General features: G+C 36.0%; 1 protein-coding gene across 4 annotated transcripts in view; it reads right to left on the bottom strand.

Moving 5' to 3' along the window:
* SNX14 (sorting nexin 14) overlaps window positions 1-17,080 on the bottom strand; it is an 84,216-nt gene that overhangs the window by 51,512 nt on the left and 15,624 nt on the right. For all 4 annotated transcript variants that reach the window (XM_024996711.2, XM_024996712.2, NM_001191536.1 and 1 more), the window contains 6 exon segments: window positions 14,238-14,358; window positions 12,757-12,833; window positions 12,599-12,677; window positions 8,566-8,609; window positions 5,833-5,920; window positions 1,631-1,715 (listed from right to left, as the gene is read on the bottom strand). In XM_024996711.2, the coding sequence (XP_024852479.1) occupies window positions 1,631-1,715; window positions 5,833-5,920; window positions 8,566-8,609; window positions 12,599-12,677; window positions 12,757-12,833; window positions 14,238-14,358 (494 nt within the window).

Genomic DNA, 17,080 nt, shown 5'->3' with positions numbered 1-17,080 from the left:
TATGGAATTTATGACATTATGACATTTGGAAAAACTGTAGAAAGAGTAAAAAGATCAGTGGTAGTCAGGAGTTCCTGAAGGAAAGAGAGAGGGATAAACAGGTGAAACACAGGGGCTATGGGGGCAGTGAAACACTCAGTATGATACTGTGATGATAAATACATGGCATTAAGCATTTGTCAAAATCCGCAGAATGTACAAGAAGAGTAAAACCCTAATGAAAACTATGGACTTGATTAATAATGTATCAATACTGGCATATCAACTGTAACAAATGTACCAACCAAGGCAAGGCGTTAACAATTGGGAAGGGGGGAAATATACGGGAATCTCCAAAATATCTGCTCAATTTTTCTATAAACTTAAAACTACTCTAAAAACTAAAATTTACTAATTAAAAAAACACATTTTCCATATTTTTTTCTGACAGTAAAGTAGCCTTAATGGAATGGCTACAATTTTCTGGTATGATTTTGCCAGTGACAGGACAACAATTTTAAAAGTTAATTTTTTTTTTGTTTAACATTTAAATTACACATATTTAAACTTTTCTACTTTTAAACTACATTGAAGCTAAAACTTCTTAATTGTTATATAAGACAAAAACACAAGAGTTTAAACATGCAATCTGAACTGGTTCTTGTACCTGAGGAATGATTTATACCAAATGACAAATAAACTAATAATTTAACTTCCACTCTACCTAGAACACAATTTCCTCAAATATATTGTGATTATATGAATTGATGTTATGAGAAGGGAAAATTGGTTCCACGCTCAAATGAGTCTAGGATGTTCCAGGTTATACAAAGTTAAAGCTATATCTTTGCTGCAAGACTACTGAGATGTTTTGGACTGCTAATACTTACTGGTAATTTCCAGAAGAGGAATACCACACATGGTAATTACCAGTCTCACAAAGAACTAAATATAGAGCATATAAGTAATTTTGCTTAAAAAGTATATTTCAGCTTGATCTAAGAGTAAGAAAAGCCCCAAAGGAAGATTTCATTTGTTCAATCAGCAAACATTTGATGAATATATATTACTTATACATCATGACAGTATAAAGCCCAGGATGTATGTGAGAAACTGAAAAGAGGTCATCCTGGCTAAAGTATAATACATATTGAAGGACAAGATCAAACAACTTAACTACATAGGAAAGGATTTAAATATAAGACAGTTTTGACTCTACAAGCAGTCACTACTTTTTTTTTAAAGTAGGGAGGTAACAGGATTGTGGTATTGTGAAATTAACATAGTAACAGTGTACAGGATAAGCTAGGTCAAATTGAAATCATTAAGGAAAAAGGAGAGAAGACATGTGAGAGATACCACAGAGGAAGTAACGAGGGCAAAGGATCCATTCAAAAAAAAAAAAAAAAAAGGATAAGGTTCATCAATAATATATCTAACAATTAATGATTGTACTTTAATTTTCATAGATTCTTGAGTTCACACAATCACTTGTATTATTAATAAATTACTGAAAAGGATTTCAGTTGAAACAAAACTCTCACAGCATTTATGAATATATCACTTAATTTATCAGTATTCAGATATTTAGGATGAAAGTTGCCATATAAAAACAAAATCACTCAAATTTCGGAGCAGGAAATTGTATTACCTTTCTGACTGGCTTTAACAATCACTTCTATATGCTTCATTGCTGCTTTTAATAGTTTCTTGGTGATAATAGATGGAATATCCACCTAGAAAAATTCAACATTAAAATAAAAACTTTTAAAATAATTTATCTCTAAGTTATAATGGCAGGAACACTGTATTTAAGACATTGGAACATAAGATCTTAAAAATTAGCTGTATTGAATGAAGTAAGTCAGAAAGAGAAAAACAAATATCATGTATTAACACATATATATGGAATTAGAAAGAGTACTGCTGAACCTATTTGCAGGGCAGCAATGGAGACACAGACATGGAGAAAGACTTATGGTCTGGGGAAGAAAGGAGAGGGTGGGGCAGATGGACAGAGTAACATGGAAACATATACACTGCTGCTGCTGCTGCTAAGTCACTTCAGTCATGTCTGACTGTGCGACCCTATGGACAGCAGCCCACCAGGCTCCTATGTCCACAGGATTCTCTAGACAAGAACACTGGAGTGGGTTGCCATTTCCTTCTCCGAACATATCCACTTCCATATGTGAATTAGACAGCCAATGGGAATTTGCTATATGACTCAGGAAACTCAAACCGGGGCTCTGCAACAACCTAGAAGGGTGGGATATGGATGGGATATCAAGAGGAAGGGGACACACGTATACCTAGGGCTGATTCATGTTGATGTTTGGCAGAAATCAACACAATAGTGTAAAGCAATTATCCTTCAATTAAAAATTTTAAAAAAATTAGTTGTATTAGGAATCTTTCAAAAATATAATTTAAAAGCACTATACAGTCTTAGACCATATTGATTATAACTTCAGACAGTTTTACTACCACGATAATGAAAACATACCTTATACACTAAATTTTTCTCATGAAATTAGTGTCTTTATTCTTGACTTATTTCTTTAATGTATTTGTTCTAAATGTATTCAAGAAAAAAAACGTCAAGCAGCTTATCATTCCTTTGAGGTTATAAATTTGTGTTAACTAAGGCTGCTTGAAAATAAACTTTTCATTCAGATTATAAGACAAATCCTGGTTTCAAGATATATGGCAGCATTCTATTTTGGAATAATACTAAGTTTCATTTTTCCCCACAGACAATTTTCAACTTAAAGATTGGAAACTGTAGTGACTAGGGTAGGTTAGTAAGAGAGAATTAGAAGCATACATGAATACACATGAAAGAGACAGAAAATAAAATAACTTAAGAAAAAAAAAAAGCCTTGTGAATTCAGTAAATCACCAAAAAGCATGTTTATTAGACTTCAACAGGGTTATCAGCCATTACAAAGCTCAACACATTACATTCTCCCTTTATCAAAGGCATGAGAAAATTGTATCCCAACAGTGTTATTTTGTGTTAACTTTCCAATCCTTTTTAAATTCCTCATTAAGGAAGAGGGAAAACATTACAGCCTGATAAATTTATTAAGTGTAATGACTCATAAGCCCCCAATATTAGTGATTTACTAGTAAAACCCAGAGCAGTTTACAGGTATCTTTCAGCTATGAATATCAAACATGTTCAAAAAGGGGCTATGTTTCTGCTAGCAATATTCCTTTTTGTAAAATAACATTACTCTTCATTTACTCCTGCCCTCTTGGTACTTAGTGATTATAAATTAGTTCCATTATTTGTCAAATAAACAAGATGTCTTTGTTTTCAAATATTTTGTAAAATCTCATCTTCTGAGAACACACATGAAAATTTTCACTTGCAAGTTCTATTTTAGAGACTTCAGGTCAAAGTCAAAACGAATAAAACAATGAGTTTATCACTAAACTTCGATTTTAAAAAAAACACTGTGGACCTTAAATGATTTTCATTATCCCCAAACCCCCAAGTTACATTATTCAGGCAATGTTACCAAGGATAGAACACTGTACTAGGAATAACATGACCCAGGCCTAATCCTCTGCCCATCAATTACCTCTGACACTCTGACAAAGAATATTACTAACTTTCTACAAAATGAGTATGATAAAGACCCACTTATCTTCCAGGACAGTATGCAGATAAAATGAAAAGAAAAAATATATAGCATAAAAACCCAGAAAGTGGAAAAAATATTTGGAAATCATATATCTGATGAAGGAAATATATCCAGAATAGATAATAAACTCTTACATCTCAGTAATTAAAAGACAAATAACTCAGTTTAAAACATGGACAAAAAATCTGAATACACATTTCTTTCCCAAAAAAAGATATACAAATGGCCAATAAGCATCTAAGAAGATGCTCAACATCATCAGCCATGAAGTGAAGTGAAAGTCGCTCAGTCATGTCTGACTCAATGCGACCCCATGGACTAGACAGTCCATGGAATTCTCCAGGCCAGAATACTGGAGTGGGTAACCTTTCCCTTCTCCAGGGGATCTTCCAAACCCAGGGATCGAATCCAGGTCTCCCACATTGCAGGCAGAGTTTTTACCAGCTGAGCCACAAAGGAAGCCCAAGAATACTGGAGTGGGTAGCCTATCTCTTCTCCAAGGGATTTTCCCAACCCAGGAATTGAACGGGAGTCTGCTGCATTGCAGGTGGATTCTTTACCAATTGAGCTATCATGGAAGCCCCATCAGCCACAGGGAAAAGCAAATCAATGCCACAGTGAGATACGACTTCACGTCCATTAGTATGGTTAGAATCAAAAAGTGAAATAATAATTAGTTATGGCAAGGATGTGGAGAAATCAAGACACTCATACACTGCTAGTAGCAATGGAAAATGGTGCACTTAGAAAAACAGTCTTTTGACAGTTCCTCAAAAAAATGGTTTAAACATAAACCATTTGACCCAGTAATTACATTTGAAGGTAAAATCAAGAGAAACGAAAATAAATATTCCATACACATTCTCTCCACAAAAAACTTGTACACAAACCCTATGGTGGCATTATTCACAATAGCCAAAAGGTGGAAACATTCCAAATGTCCACTGACTGACAGATGGACAAACAAAATGTGGTGTATCCATACAATGGAATACTATTCAGACATAAAAAAGAATAAGTACTGATACAGGTACAACAGGACAACATGAATAGACCTCAAAAATATTATGCAAAGTGAAAACAAACAATCACAAACATTATGCTAAATGAAAGCAAGTAATCATAAAAACTATAGAAAGGATTTCATAGTTAACATGTACTATATTCAACCAACCAACAATCTTGTCATTGGACATCAGTTTTCCTTTTCAGTCTTCCTTATTATAAGGTATACTACAATGAATCTTTGAATATACATGTTTCCACTCTATTTCTTTAAAATATACTAAAAAAATGGAATTATATTTGAGAGTACAGACATTTTTATGTCTTTCAATAAAGATTACCAAACCCCCTTCCAGGGTAAGAGTTATATCAATTTGAACGTGTACTTGCTTTGCCTGTTTCTCTACAATCACCACTGCTAAACACTATCACTTTTTTCTTTCCCAACCTGAGAGACAAAAGAATGGTATCTCATCAAAAAGACAACATATTTTCAAATATTAATTAGCACTTTTATATTTTTCTTTTGTGAAGTACTTATTCATAATTTTTTGCATATGTTTGCTATAGTGGTTGATTTTATTGCTCATTTCTCAAATAGGTATAGCAACATTTAACAAGAATTTGCCTTTATTACTGGCAGAGATAGAGATCACTAATTTATTATCATTATGTTCAATATATAGAACTGACAAAGCAGTAGACAAGTATTTGTGTCTATAGCCAACAAAGTTAAGTGTATATGTGTGTGTGTGTGTGTGTGTGTGTGTGTGTGTGTGTGTATATATATATACACACACAAAACCTTAAAATATGGCTTGAAATTTTTTTAAAACATCATAATCATTACCATGTATTCAGTAAATTCATCTAACAAGAACATGACTTTTTTTCTACAGTTGTCTTTTTATCTATAATTTCTAAAAACCAAGACATCCAAACATTAAAGAAAGCAAAATTGATCAATTAATCAATAGCAATCCATTTATCTCTTAATCTAAAAAAATTAAAGGTGAAGAACAAAACAAATACATATAGTATGCATGCTAAGTTGCTTCAGTCATGTACAATTCTTTGCCACCCCATGGTTCTTCTGTGCATGGGATTCTCCAGGTAAGAATACTGGAGTGGGTTGCCATTTCCTTCTCCAACATATAGGATAGAAATTCCCAAGTTTCTCATTATAAATACACACCTTGTGAATCCTTCGAATTAAGACAGATGCAAAAAACCGTAATATAATTCTCAGTTCATCAACAAAGGACTCATCATCTGTTACATCCCTTTAATTAAAAAGAAAACAAGCATTTAGAAGTTCAAAGAAATACACAACTTCCCTTTCTAGAAACCAAGAGAAGTCTAGAACTGACTCTTTTTCCATTTACTTACGCTATTTTTTAACAAACAATGCATTATATTATGGAACAAAAGAACAAAGAAGAAAATTAAAATCTCCCGTAATTCTAGTACCGACATAATTGTCGTTAACTAAATTATTGTATAGATTTTCCTGTAGACATTCATGTGTACATAGTCACATGTTTAAGATTTTTAAGATCATTTTCTAAACATCATCAAAGAAATATTTAAAAAACAATAATTTTGAAAAGAAACACAATTACATACAAAAGTTCAATTAAATATTTATAGATTAATAATATAAACTAATTCTAAAAGTAAGAAAAAAAAGTGTGTGTTTTCTTTGAAAAAGAAAATAAATTGAAACTCAAAATGTTTTTAAACAGAAATTTTGACAACCTTTTCCTGAGTTTTCCTATAGCTTTGAGGTCCCTAGAAGAATTAGGATACTTTCCTAATCAAAGGCAAGAAAGAAAGGTATGTATAATCATAATTTTCTGAACTAGAAGATGATGCTGTTAAGTCCCTTGGTAGCATAAAGAAGATAATTTTGTATCAATCATGGTTCCCACTATTAACTCCAAGGAAGGGAATATCATAGCATCAATAGCTATATAGGATACACACTAAAAAATACAGCCAGATTTTATGTCTGAGAAGTTATAATTTGGGGGCAGGGTGGGGATGGGGTGGCAGTGGGGGAGTTTCACAACAGGATTATTTTATAAAAGGCCTCACAATCAATTTACTTAAATGACAAATGCCCTATGTTTAAGACAGATGCCAGTGTAAAAATTGTATATAAGCTATACAGGCAAAAATAACATATTAAATGAGTATTAAATTTGTTTTAATCCACTATCAGATCAGATCAGATCAGTCGCTCAGTCGTGTCCGACTCTTTGCGACCCCATGAATCGCAGCACGCCAGGCCTCCCTGTCCATCACCAACTCCCGGTGTTCACTCAGACTCACGTCCATCGAGTCAGTGATGCCAAGCAGCCATCTCATCCTCTGTCGTCCCCTTCTCCTCTTGCCCCCAATCCCTCCCAGCATCAGAATCTTTTCCAATGAGTCAACTCTTCGCATGAGGTGGCCAAAGTACTGGAGTTTCAGCTTTAGCATCATTTCTTCCAAAGAAATCCCAGGGCTGATCTCCTTCAGAACGGACTGATTGGATCTCCTTGCAGCCCAAGGGACTCTCAAGAGTCTTCTCCAACACCACAGTTCAAAAGCATAAATTCTTCAGCGCTCAGCCTTCTTCACAGTCCAACTCTCACATCCCTACATGACCACTGGAAAAACCATAGCCTTGACTAGACGGACCTTTGTTGGCAAAGTAATGTCTCTGCTTTTCAATATGCTATCTAGGTTGGTCATAACTTTCCTTTCAAGGAGTAAGCGTCTTTTAATTTCATGGTTGCAGTTACCATCTGCAGTGATTTTGGAACCCAAAAAAATAAAGTCTGACCCTGTTTCCACTGTTTCCCCATATATTTCCCATGAAGTGATGGGACCAGATGCCATGATCTTCGTTTTCTGAATGTTGAGCTTTAAGCCAACTTTTTCACTCTCCACTTTCACTTTCATCAAGAGGCTTTTGAGTTCCTCTTCACTTTCTGCCATAGCATTCCGCCCCCCCCCCACCGCCCTCCCCACCTCCCCCAGCCACATTACTCAGCTTGTGGAATCAGTTCCCGACCAGGGACTGAACCCAGGCCCATGGCAGTTAAAGCACTGAGTCCTAGCCACTGGAAACCGAGCCGCCTATTGCATTTTTAAATTAGGAAATTCAAAATATACTGAACATTAGGGGAGATATAATTAAATATTATAAGTCATATAGGTGTTAAGTGTTCAAATATATAACTAAGTACACGATGCTTCTGTAAGGGAGTATGTGTTTTATTAAATGATTTCTGATTGTCAAATCAGACTTTTTTTTTCCCACAGATCTAGAGCATTTTCCATATTCCATTGAGCATAGGGGATTTTTACATAGGCATCAGATACCAAAAACAAAGCTACTTTGGAACAAAACATTAATTTTCCAGGAAGTCTACTGAAATTAACTTTCAGTTTAATGAAATACCTGAATAAAAATTTTTTCTCTAAACGTACAATTAGTTCAAGTGTAAAAGGTGCATACAAAATAGTAAATCACTACAATTAGGGGTCATAAGAAACTGTACAAGTTACTGTTCTTTCAAAAAGTAGCCTAGGGTTTTTTCCTCTTTCCTATCACTAAATTGTTAATTGATTACCTACAATCAGTGGTTCTTAAGTGACCACTGTGCCTCCCAGGTAACTCTGGCAATCTCTGAAGACATTTTTGGTGATCACAACCAAGGAAAACAAGGAGTGCCACCAGCATTCACTGGGAAAAAGTCAGGGGTACGTTAAACACCCTATAATGCACAGTATAGGTCCCCATAACAAAGAATTATGTGGCCAAAAATGTCAATAGTGCCAACACTGAGAAATTACCACCTATACTAAAAATGTATCATTAGCATACTTAATGGAATTCACTATACTACAGAAAAAAGGTCTTATAGAAAGAACTTACCTGTACCAGGGGTAGACAAAGTTTTCCAACACTAATTCAAGAACCTGAATAAAAATTATTTTTTAAGAAAAATCAAGTTAATTAATTCTGGGAAAATAAACTCTAATACTAAGAAATATATAACAAAAACTAAGCTTAGTATCCCAAATATTGACACCCAGTGTCATACTTCTGCATGACAAAATGTCTATGCCGACTTCATATGGCTTTGATGATGAAAAGGGACATATGGGAAAACACTCTGAAAACAGTAAAACTTCATTAAAAAGAAAAATTACTATCACAATGACACACACACTTTAAAATATGTCCATAATTAAAAAAAAATTTTTTAATCTAAATTGTTCCTGACTCTGAAGATTCACTGAACCAAAAAAATTCTATGCAAAGAAAGAAAATAACAGGCTGGTCTTTTGCATTCCTAATGCCCTCTGTAAGTCAGTAATCCCAGGATAAAATGAAAAAACAAATATATAAGACTTAGGGGACTTCCCTGGTTCTGGTGGTCCAGTGGTTAAGATTCCGTGCACCCAATGCAGGGGCACAAGTTCGATCTCTGGTCGGGGAACTAAGGAGTCAGTGATTAACTTTCAAGGGAGGATAGAGACTAGGAGGGAGTATGAGCAGGACTTCTGGGTCTAATGATGTTTTTGTTTCTTGATCTGAGTGCCGGTATATGAATATGCTCAGCTTTGTGAAAACTTTAAGTTATATCTAAAAAAGTTACAAAACAAAAGAAATCCTTGGTGTTAAACCTTCCATTTCTTGAGGCTGGGTGGAACAGTATAATTTTTAAAAGGACTTGCAGCAGTGGGCATTAATTTTAAAAAGCACTAGGGAGGTAATGAAACAACATATCTAATCTGACTATATATCTTCTCTGGCCCAGTAATGCAAACTGTGGACTCTCTACATACTCAGGCAACAAGATTTGGATTTTTTATTACAAAAACTAAGCATCAGTGATATCAGCTGGAAAAATAAGATACACAGAGACAGGATTAGGACACAGGAGGAGACTGGAAAGCTTACCATTAAACATTTCATCTTACATGATTCCCCAAATCCAACCAGAAGTCCTACTGATTTTACATCTAGGTAGCTCTTTTCTACCTCTTCTCACCCCTATATATAGCCTCTAAATCAGTCTCCCTCCTTCCAAGTTAGCTCCCTTCCATTCTCCATAAAATTGCCAAAGTGATATAAAATATGCATTTGACCACATCACTCACCTGCATGAAACCGTCAATATAACAAACCACAAATCAAAGTAAGAAAGGTGGAGCTGCACTGATTCTGAAAAGGCAAGAGAAAGCTACATGCCAGCAGCTACGACCTTCTACTTCCTTTTCACCTCCCACTACATCCTGTAGAGAATTGATGCTTTTGAACTGTGGTGTTGGAGAAGACTCTTGAGAATCCCTTGGACTGCAAGGAGATTCAACTAGTCCATCCTAAAGGAAATCAGTCCTGAACATTCATTGGAAGGACTCATGCTGAAGCTGAAACTCAATTACTTTGGCCACCTGATGTGAAGAACTGACTCAATGGAAAAGACCCTGATGCTGGGAAAGACTGAAGGCAGGAAGAGAAGGGGACAACAGAAGACAAGATGGTTGGATGGCATCACCAACTCGACGGACATGGGTTTGAGCAAGCTCTGAGAATTGGTGATGGACAGGGAAGTCTGGCATGCTGCAGTCCATGGCGTCACAAAGCCATGGGGTCACAAAGAGTCAGACACGACTAAGCAACTGAACTGAACCGAACTGAACATCCTGTGAGTCACATCTGGAAACTACAGTTACACAATTTGAAAATCACCGACATCTATGATCAATTAAACATCTTCAGCATTGCCTTTTAAGTCTTTTGATGATCTGATTTCCAAAGGGCCATATAAAAATTGGTTATGAACTAAAGCAGTCCTGCATTTTAGATTGAGTTCTGCTACCAGCCAGCTATGATACTTGAGAAAATTATTAAAATGCTCTAAACCCTAGGTTTGGTAAAACCATCAAAAATAGCACCTACTTCATAGGTTACATGAATACAAGTACAGTGATTAGCACAATATCTACTATATAGTAAGTATCGAAAGTGTTAATTGCTCAGTCGTGTCAGACTCTGCGACTCCATGGACTGTAGCCTGCCAGGGTCCCCTGTCCATGGAATTGTTCAGGCAAGAATACTGGAGTAGGTTGCCATTTTCTGCTCCAGGGGATCTTCCCTACCCAGGGATCGAACCTGGGTCTCCTGCACTGCAGGCAGATTCTTTACCATCTGAACCACCAGGGGAAGCTATATAGTAAGTGACTGATAAACACTAGCTACTAGAGTATGGTCTCTTCGTTGCACACATTCTCCTTCACATTTCACCCTCCAGCTTACGGAACTGTCCACCCAGTTTCAAAGCCTCTCTTTCCTTCCAAAAACTCTTTTTAACACCCTGGAACACCCTTTCCCTTTCACTATCAGGCTTGCAAACATGTAGTCATACTTTCTGACTGCCCCTCTCTACAGTTCTGCACTTCTTCCTCTGTACTAGTGACATACCTTGTATGTTTCTTCCAGAACTGACTGCATTACATTCCACTGTGCATGTCTGTTTATATGCCTACCTCCCCTCCTAGACCAAAGCTCCCAGAAGAAAAGAAGCATATTTTATTTCTTTTTATTCCTGGGATGTAGTCTAATTCCTGTCTATAGCAAGACCTCAGAAAATGGTTTTTAAATATTAGAGCTAATATTTACTCAACACCAATAAGTGCCAGGCACTAGGTCAAAAAATTACGTAAGAAATAAAATGTCAAAGTTTTTACAAAGAAATAAAGTGTCAAACGACTACAATCACTATTCCCCTAGAAGTCTTGTCTTCAAAAGACCTCAAATCAGCACTCTCAAATAGAAATATGTCAGCCACATATATAATTTCAAATTTTCTATTAACTACATTTAAAGAAAAATAAAAATAGGTGAAGTTAATTTTATGATCTATCTTATTTAACCCAATATACCCAAAATATTACCATTTTAACATATAATCAATGTAAAATATATAATAGGATATTTTACATTTCTTTTTCCTTAAGAAGTTCTCAAAACCCAGTACATATTTTACATATACAGCACATCTCAATTAGGACTAATATATTTCAAGTATTTATTAACAGCCACATGTAGCTAGTTGCTACCATATTGGAAAGCACAGTCTTCAATCCAGGAATCTGGAGGATGAAAAAGAGCTTAGAGAAGAAATGGAAAAAGGAAAATGCCAATAATTTAGCATTTATGCAGCATACTTTAAAGAAGGAAATGGCAACCCACTCCAGTATTCTTGCCTGGAGAATCCTATAGACAGAGGAGCCTGGCAGGCTACAGTCCATGGGGTCGCAAGAGTCGCCAGGGAAGGATTCAAAGTGGGGAAAGTGACAATTAGGCAGGATTCAGATGTTTAATGCTACTCTTCAACTAATCGGCATTTAGTTTAATTCAGTAAGTATCTATCAGATACCAGCAATACATCTGGCCCCTGCACTTGGTGTTGGGGACAAATGAGATCCATTCCCTGCCTTCAAGAACTTGACAGCTTTCTCAGATGGATGGAGAAAACAAGTCTCTCAAAGAAATAACTAAAACATGGTATAGTTACCAAAAAGATACATATAAAATGTGACTGCCACAAAGACAAGAGATCATACTTCCTATTCCTATATTATGCAGAAACAGTGAAATGTATCCTGTTCTCTGTTCTATTCTGGTTATTTCTACTGCCATATTATAAAAAATGACTATTTCTTAAAGAGATAAACAGTAACTAGGTAAAACCATTTTCTTTGGCTAAAATGTCCATTTTTATTAGATATGGAATCAAAAAACACTTATGGCCTACAATTCAAGTTGTGTAACAATCAACTATCTAACCAAGACTCAATTAGGTGGCATTTATTAAAATGCTCCATGATTCCCTTTCCCGTAAGTATTTAACATTTTTTGCTTGGGTATACACAGCAATATTAATTAAATCAGTTACCTCTGAAAGAGACGCATCAACCTTAGAAGAAATTTTCAGGTCTAGCCATGGCTGGTAGTTCTCAAGTAGCAAGGAAGGCCTAAAGAAAATCATACAGTTAAATTGCTTGAAACCCAAAACTTAATGGAAAGGATCAACAAATTAAGTGTTTAACTTACCTATGTCGCTTACATTTCACCTTACCACAAACAGCACAGCTACGACCTTGAGGAAACAATTCCTGAAGTCCTAATTGCTAAAAAAGGGAAGTGGGGAGATTTGTCTTTACATTACACATCATATTTACTAAAGAGAATCAACTTTTCAAAAATTTGTTAATCAGTGTATGAATTCAAAGGACATGATTTTTTTTTATTACTGTCTGCTTTAACACTGAAACTATTCTTTACAATAAATAATTCTTGCTATACCAAACTGCCAATAGGAGAAAAATACCAAATGAAATGCTTTTTAAACCGAATTCCCAAGCTTAAAATTAAAGTCAACTGCTATGCTCACTTATTAAAAAAAAAATTCAATCTATATTTGAAAATGATACTCTGCTGCAAAAGTATAAGAAAAAACTATTTTCTATTTCTCCAAACCTTTAATCAATGAAGGAGAACATATGCTATAACTAGTAAGTTTCCTGACCAAATACGGGGCACCACTTACAGCTGTGTTTCCTCTGAGCAGAAATATCAATCAACCTGAGATGAGGGACTGCAGCTACTTGAAGACTTCAAGATATCCCACTCAACCCTGATCTACACTCTTGGGACTTTACCTACCAGAGACAGACTCAATACAGTACCACCTTCATCAAAGTTCAGATATACAAAACAAACTATTTTGGTTAAGCAAACTGCCTGATTATTTGTTTCTATGAAGCAAACAGACATCCGTGGAACAACGAGTTCCCGAGTTGCATTTGTGCCTCAGAATCACCTGGAAAGCTTTCAACAAGTACTAATTACAAGGTCCTAGCCCAGAACTCGGAGAAGGCAATGGCACCCCACTTCAGTACTCTTGCCTGGAAAATCCCATGGATGGAGGAGCCTGGTAGGCTGCAGTCCACGGGGTCACTAAGAGTCGGGCACGACTGAGCGATTTCACTTTCACTTTTCACTTTCACACACTGGAGAAGGAAATGGCAACCCACTCCAGTATTCTTGCCTGGAGAATCCCAGAGACGGGGGAGCCTGGTGTGGTGCCGTCTATGGGGTCGCACAGAGTCGGACACGACTGAAGCAACTTAGCAGCAGCCCAGAACTATTCAATCAAATTCCGAGGGTAGAGCCCAGGAACCTGTATTTTTTTTAAAGATTCCTTAAGTGATTCTACTGTATAAGCAACTTTGGGAACCTCTTATTTACTGTCCTCAAAGTTAATGTGAAGTTAGAGGACACTAAAATTATGGACCCAATTTTCTGAGAATTTTTAATTTTCTCTTTCTAACTCCTCCTGGGAGAACTGTACACTTTAAAAATATATACATATGCAAATTTCACTTTGAAAATGTTCTGATGTCTTTCATTATTAAATTATAGCAGACAGATATTTTAGAAATCACTGCTTTAACATGCTTTCAAGAAGAATATCGAACAGCATAGAATCATATATACTGACTCTCTTAAAAATAAGAACACATAAATTTTACCTTAGGTTTGTATTTTATCATGAAGAATATATTTGGTAACAGAGAATCAGGTCCCAATGAGCAGTAAAATGTGACAACTCCAGCAACAAACGACCAGAAGATCATTAAAACATGAAGATACCTTAGAAATAAATAAAGACAATTATTAGAACCAAAAATGCATATAAAACTAATTTGTGCTTCCTTGATTTAATGAGTATTTAATTAAGCATCTACAGTATCAGGCTGATGCAATTCCTCAAGTCATGTTTTCTGTAATATACTTATTAACTATAAGAATATTAGAATGATTGCTATCAAAGGTATATTTCATTTAAAGTATAAAGACGTATAAATCCACAATATTTCATAACTTGGCACCTAGGCTGTCATGTTTAACTAGCCAATACTACATTTTTCCAGAATATCTTCTAATGATAGTGTAGTATTCATACCCCACCAAAATTCTGATTATTTTGCATTAAATCAAAACAAAAATTGTACTGAGTACCCATTTAGTCCTACACAGTACTAGGTTCTGGGGATATAGTAAGGAACAGCACTGTGTCTATTTGCATAGGAAACACTATCCCTTAGGTGTAGCAGGTAAGGAAATGAATACAACACAGTGTGATGATGTGTTCTATACTATGACAGAGAAAGTACGCATGATATGAGAGCACCCAAGGCAGAATACCCAAATTTAAAAAGAAAAGCTTTTTGCAGAGAAAGCTGTGTCTCTGGGAAAACTTAAAGAATGAGTAGGAGAAAAGCGACACAAGGGGACAGGGTAGAGGAATGAGGGGAATTCAAACTTGAGAGAACAACGTGAGCTAAGTAAGATCTGTGCACGGCTCCAAGGAAGACGTGGCCTTGAGATGAGCCTAAAAAAACAAGCCATAGCCATACGACCTAGTGTCATGTAATAAGTCACGTTACGGTGTCGCAATACAGTCTGTCCTCACATTGCACAGTTTTCAGTTACCATAATTTTGCCAAGCACCAGCCCCTCAACAACGCAGCCCCTCAACAACTCTAACCGTGAGTAAGGACACAAAGTTAAAACTTTGGTGCTAGTTCTTCAGTTCACAAATCACTACATAGTAAGAGAATGAAGCCAAACCAGAGAGAAGGGGGACAATCAGGGAGATGCAAAAAGTATTTCAAAGTTTCTGAGGCCTGGCTACTCGCCAGTTCTTTCTGCACTTACATAAGCATCCAGTGATTCCCCTCTCTGCCAAACCTAGAGTGATATGAGTTTCTTTCATCTACCATCCAGAGTCCTTGGTAATACCCAGGAGACAATGAACAACTTAAGAAGATTTTAAGAATTTTTAAGAGTTTTAAGAAGGAAAGCACTATCATCAGACTGTATAATCAGAAAACTATTCTGGCAGCAATATGGAGCATGGTCTAAACTGGAAGCAAGCTAATTAGAAAGCTGCTGAAGCAGTTAATCTAGGAGAATTTATGGATGGCCTGTAGAGACTTAGAGATAAAAAGAAGCTGACTGTTTTGAGACACCCAGGAAGAATTAAGAGGACTAAATAGGGGAATTCCCTGGTGGTCCAGTGGTTCTCCACACTTTCACTACAGGGAGCAGGAGTTTGATTCCTGGTTGGGGAACTAAGATCCTGCAAGCCAAATGGCTCGACCAAAAGACACCTCATTTTTTTTGTTTGTTTTTGGCCTCTCTGCACAGCTTAAGAGATTTTAGTTCTCCAACCAGGGAGAATCAGGGATCAAATCCAGGGCCTCCACAATGAGAGCTCAGAATCCTAGTCACTGGACCACCAGGGAATTCCCTCAAAAAAACAAAGTAAAAAAGAGGACTAAGTAGTTGATTAGATATAAGGAGAAGAGAGAAATAAAAAATCAGTTCCTTTTGGACATGTTGACTTTCAGGTTTCTCAAGACGCACCAAGTAGAAATGAGTTGGACACGACTGAGTGAGTTTCACTTTCACTTTCAAGATGTACCAAGCAGAAATATTCCATAACCAGCCAGGTTTTGGGTAGTTTAAATCTCTGCAGAGAATATGGGCCAAGGATAAAGGTTTGGGAATTACCAGCATAAAGATCACTGAAGTCATGGGAATGAATGTCATGACCAGAGACAAGCTGCAAACTGAAAAATGAAGAATACATGACATATTTAAGAAATAAGCAGAAGCAGAGAAATCTATAAAGGAATCTAGGAATTAGGAGAGTTGAGAAGAAAAACAGGGGTCAAATCATAAAGGCTGTCAAGATTTAAAAAAAAAGAAGAAATGAAGAAAATATTTCAACAAGAATGAAGTAGTTAAACATAATCAAATATTGGTAAAATAAAGTAAAAGAGACTGAGAAGTGTCCATTGGTTTCAGCAACAAGAGAGATACTGATGAACTAGGCAAATCAATTAAAGTAGGATGTAATGGATTGAAGACTGGTGGGGAAGTGGAATCAAGAAATGTGGATAATTCTCTTTTCAAAGGAAAGAAGAACAATAAATAAATAAAAGAGCTAAGGTGTCAGCTGGAGAAAGACAATTAGGAAAGGTGTTTAGTAAAATCGGATCACATTTCAACATTAATAGGAGAGAAAGAGAAAAAAGAAAATGAGGTAGGAGAGAAAAGATAACACAGAATTATTTTCCCCTAGAGAATATATGGGGTCACACAGAGTCGGACACGATTGAAGCGACTTAGCAGCAGCAGCAGCAGCAGAGAATATAGGAGTAGTTGGGATTCAGAGCCAAAAAAATAATTATAAAAGAAAGTGATATCTCCTCTTCAATACTAGAGAAAAAGAAAGGGTTGATGAGAATGGAGTTAAATCTACAGATTAGATAAAAAGAATTCAAAGCCATTATGATGGCCTTTA

This window comes from Bos taurus, chromosome 9 (assembly GCF_002263795.3).
Source record: "Bos taurus isolate L1 Dominette 01449 registration number 42190680 breed Hereford chromosome 9, ARS-UCD2.0, whole genome shotgun sequence".
In the NCBI taxonomy this organism is placed as follows: Eukaryota; Metazoa; Chordata; class Mammalia; order Artiodactyla; family Bovidae; genus Bos; species Bos taurus.
The sequence above is the reverse complement of the archived record's forward strand: the minus strand, read 5'-3'. Positions and strand labels throughout refer to the sequence as shown.